Source organism: Myotis davidii, unplaced genomic scaffold, assembly GCF_000327345.1.
Source record: "Myotis davidii unplaced genomic scaffold, ASM32734v1 scaffold1687, whole genome shotgun sequence".
Classification (NCBI taxonomy): domain Eukaryota; kingdom Metazoa; phylum Chordata; class Mammalia; order Chiroptera; family Vespertilionidae; genus Myotis; species Myotis davidii.
In genome coordinates this window covers 37,388-41,659 of record NW_006297834.1, presented here as the reverse complement: position 1 = coordinate 41,659, position 4,272 = coordinate 37,388, and the positions used below count along the sequence as shown (strand labels likewise).

Sequence of the window (4,272 nt, the reverse complement as noted above, 5' to 3'; positions counted from 1 at the left end):
GGAAATATGAAGAAGCAAAAAATTCCCAACCAGAAAAGCAAAAAGAAAAAAAAAATATGAAGATAGTGTAAGGAGCCTCTGGGACAACTTCAAGTGCACCAACATCCGAATTATAGGGGTGCCAGAAGATGAGAGAGAGTAAGATATTGAAAACTAATGCAAATTAAATGCAAATTAATGCACAATGAGATATTATATCATGCCTGTCTGAATGGCTAGCATAAATAAATCAACAAACAAGCATTGGCGAGGATGTGCACCGTTGGTAGGAATGCAGATTGGTGCAGCCACTATGGAAAACATTATGGAGCTACCTCAAAAATTAAAAATGGAACTGCCTATGACCCAGTGATTCCACTACTTCTGGGAATTTATTAGAAGAAACACGGCACACTAATTCAGCGGTTCTCAACCTGTGGCTTATGACCCCTTTGGCGGTCGAACAACCCTTTCACAGGGGTCGCCTAAGACCATCCTGCATATCAGATATTTACATTACGATTCATAACAGTAGCAACATTACAGTTATGAAGTAGCAATGAAAATAATTTTATGAGTGGGTCACAACATGAGGAACTGTATTTAAAGGGCCAGAAGGTTGAGAACCACTGCACTAATTTGAAAGAATATTTGTACCCCTATGTTCATTGCAGTGTTATTTACAACAGCCAAGATTTAAAGCAGCCCAACTATCCATCAGTAGATGGTTGGATAAAAAGAGCTGTGGAGCTGTGGTACATTTACACAATGGAATACTACTTGGCTGTAAACAAAACAAAACAAAAATGGAAATCTTACCATTTGCGACAGCATAGATGGACCTGAAGAACATTATGCTAAGTGAAATATGCCAATGAGAGAAAGACAAGTACCATATGATTTCACTCATATGTGTAATCTAATGAACAAAATGAACTAACAAGCAAAACAGAGACAGACTTACAGATAGAGAGCCGACTGACAGCAGGGGAGGGTGTTTGGGGGTAGGGGGGTGTCTGAATATTAGGTGGAGGGATTGAGCAAAAAAACAAAACAAAAACAAAAACAAAAAAAACAGAGGCCCTAACTGGTTTGACTCAGTGGATAGAGTCTCGGCCTGCGGACTAAAGGGTCCCAGGTTCGATTCCGATCAAGGGCATGTACCTTGGTTGCGGGCATATCCCCAATAGGGGGTGTGCAGGAAGCAGCTGATCGATGTTTCTCTCTCATTGATGTTTCTAACTCTCTATCCCTCTCCCTTCCTCTCTGTAAAAAATCAATAAAATATATTTAAAAAAAAGGAGACAAACGAAGAAACTAATGGACAGTGACAATAGTGTGTACTGAGGAGGGGACGGGGACTAGAGGAAAGAGAGTAGGTTTTAGGAGGGATAAATGGAGACTTGACTTGGGGTGATGAACACACAATACAGTGTACAGATGATGTGTTGTAGAATTGTGCACCTGAAACCTGGATAATTGTTAACCAGTGTCACCACAATAAATTTTTTTAAAAGTCCATACCCAAATGTGATATACTAGTGCTGTATGAACCCACCTACTTAATGTTCTTAAACAACACTTTCAGAAGGTTATCAGAGACCAATGAGAGGCTAGAGTGAGAGCAGTGGGTATGGCTGAAAAAGGCAATAGGAAGGATACTTCTGAAAGCAAATGTTCTGTATCCTGTGTGTAGTATTGTCAGTATGCTGCTTATGACATTGTATTGTATCTGTTATTTCTTACATCTGAAGTGAATCTATGATTACCTAAATAAATAAATAAATAAATGCACCTATATTCATAGCAAGTGCCAATTTTAGCACAGCCTCAACCATCTAGGGGGAAAAAAGATAAGGATGAGAAGAATCCTACTGTGACATATCCAGTTCTATGTTGGTTGCAGTAACAAGATTTTAGTAGCCTCATAAAAAATATTCTTTATTTAACAGCAAAAGATACACTCCCCACTGGAGATGTGCGTGCAACCCAGGGTACATGCCCTGACCGGAATCGAACCTGGGACCTTTCAGTCCGCAGGCCGACGCTCTCTCCACTGAGCCAAACCGGTTTCGGCCAGTAAAAATATTTTATTTTAGAAAGAATGAATGGATAAGCACAATGGATTACATACACACCACAAAATGTCATTCAGCCTTCACGGAGGAGAGAATTCTGACACATGCTACATCATGGATGAGCCTTAGGACATTATACTGAGGGAAGTAAACCAGGCTCAAAAGGACAAATGCTGTATGGTTCCATGTATGTGCTCTCTAGAGTGAGTGAGATGGTAGGTGCCAGGGCCAGCAGTATGGGGGAATGAGGAATTATTACTGATGGGTAAGGAGTTTCAGTTTGAAAAGATGAAAAAATTCTGGAGATTGGTTGCACAACAATGGGATATACTTAAGATTACTGAACATTTAAAAACACCACTGTACATTAAAAATGGTTAGAATTGTAAATTTTGTTATTTGTATTTTAAAATTAAAAATTCAAAAGAAAAAGCCCTAAAAAATAAGACCTTCAGGATGGTGACTTAGTGCATTGGGCAGAAACAATCTTCAATGGAGTGATAAAGAGCACTGATTTATCAGAATCTGTCTCTTCTGCTCACTGTGGCATCTACAGGGACCTGAATACATTCAAAGGTGAACAACTGAAACTCAAAAGATACTAAATTCATAGCATCACTTTGCAAGTTGTACTGGTCAAAGGTATCAGCACATGCTGTGTTCCAGGGGTACAGCTCCAAGGGAATGGACAACCCCCCACTTCACGTGCCCAGCAAATTCCCTCTCTTCCTGAGCTGAACCCCCTCTCAAGTTTAAAGTCCTGCTAAATGCCCTGTGCAGAGAACAAATTGCTGTCCTTCAGATAGTCTTCCATCTGCTGAGAACCAGTAGCAACAGGGTCCACCCCTTTACAGCACCAACATTCTTGTAACAACTGAATTTCATGCCAACGAAAGGAGAGTGTTCAGTAGGAAAACTAAGGGGGTGTGGTCAGAAACCACAGCCCCAGGCAGAAACTGGGATGGAAAGAGGTGAGTGAAGACACCTGCTAAAACAAAAACAGCTCCCACAACCTGAGAAAGTAAGGCTTATATGGAAACCCCCTAACAGCCCTCTGCATGGCTACGTGATGGTACCAACGAAATCTACGTTTTCCCCTCCCCTTTTTCACTGGTGGAGACACCAAGATGCCAAGAGGAAGAGAGATGGGGACTCGAGGATGTTTGTTGTCCACCACCATTGTCCACACAGGCTCCCAAAGGTGACGGCACAGCCAGCATGGTGAGCAGCCCAGACTATGGGGCAGGAGGAGGGATAGGAGTCACATAAACACATATGTGTCCTTTTATTTTTTCTAGACTGGGGCTGAACGGCCTGTGTGGCAGAGAGAAAGCTGGCCAGGATCCTGGCAAAGCTTCCCTGTAGCTGACAGAGAGGCAAAGTGGGGTTTTCAAGGGTTCTTGCAGAAGTCACTCACCAGGGGCAGCTGGAGAGAGGTCATCTGCTGTCCATCCCTCATGCTCACTTCCTGAAGGAGGGATGGGTCCTGAGGAACTGAAAGAGATAAGAAAAGGGTGTCTCATAACCCTGGGTCTCTTTTCTTACCTGGGAGGACAAGATAATGCAGATAAAAACTTTGGGCAAACTTTGCTTTCAAATACAACAAGGGAGACTTTAACAGGGAATGCCTGGGCTTGAGTTGGCCCTGCCACCAAGTCGCAATGTAACTTCCCAAAGATGCAGGGGCTTCAACTTCATGATCCGAAATATGGGGAAAATAGAGGTTAGAGCTCTGAGTCAAGACATCAGTAAGAGCTGCCAGCAATGAAAATTACTGTGGGGCTCCAGGGTCGTAGAAATGTATATACCTGGAAGTTTATAAACTGTAAACTCCAGAACACTGTGTCCCTGTTATGCCCCCTCTTACCCTCCTAGAAGAAGCACTTGTTGAAGTCCACTAGAAAGTGCAGAGTATAGAACTGGGACCACCTCCCTTAGCCTGACCTTGAGGCCTGGGGGCAGGGGTTGCTATTCCAATAGACCTCTCTCCCTGACGGGCAACTACACCTTGCTCAGGCTTCTGTAAGCAGTGAGCCACATACCTTGCCTTGGGTGCAGCCATGTGAAAATAAGTTGTTTCAAAAGGTGCTCCTTTCACAGAATAAGACTTGGAAAGCTGCACTATCGTTTCTTGGTCTTTTGAAGGTTGATCCTGGTCACATGTTAAATCAGTCTCAAAGCTAACACAGAAGCCAGCATCTCTCACCAAGATGCA

The 4,272-nt window shown here is 42.8% G+C and overlaps 1 protein-coding gene across 3 annotated transcripts in view; it reads right to left on the bottom strand.

Moving 5' to 3' along the window:
- ZNF496 (zinc finger protein 496) overlaps positions 1-4,272 on the bottom strand; it is a 60,701-nt gene that overhangs the window by 50,799 nt on the left and 5,630 nt on the right. For all 3 annotated transcript variants that reach the window (XM_015570447.1, XM_015570446.1, XM_006773681.2), the window contains exon 5: positions 3,475-3,551. In XM_015570447.1, the coding sequence (XP_015425933.1) occupies positions 3,475-3,551 (77 nt within the window). The remainder of the gene's footprint in view (positions 1-3,474; positions 3,552-4,272) is intronic.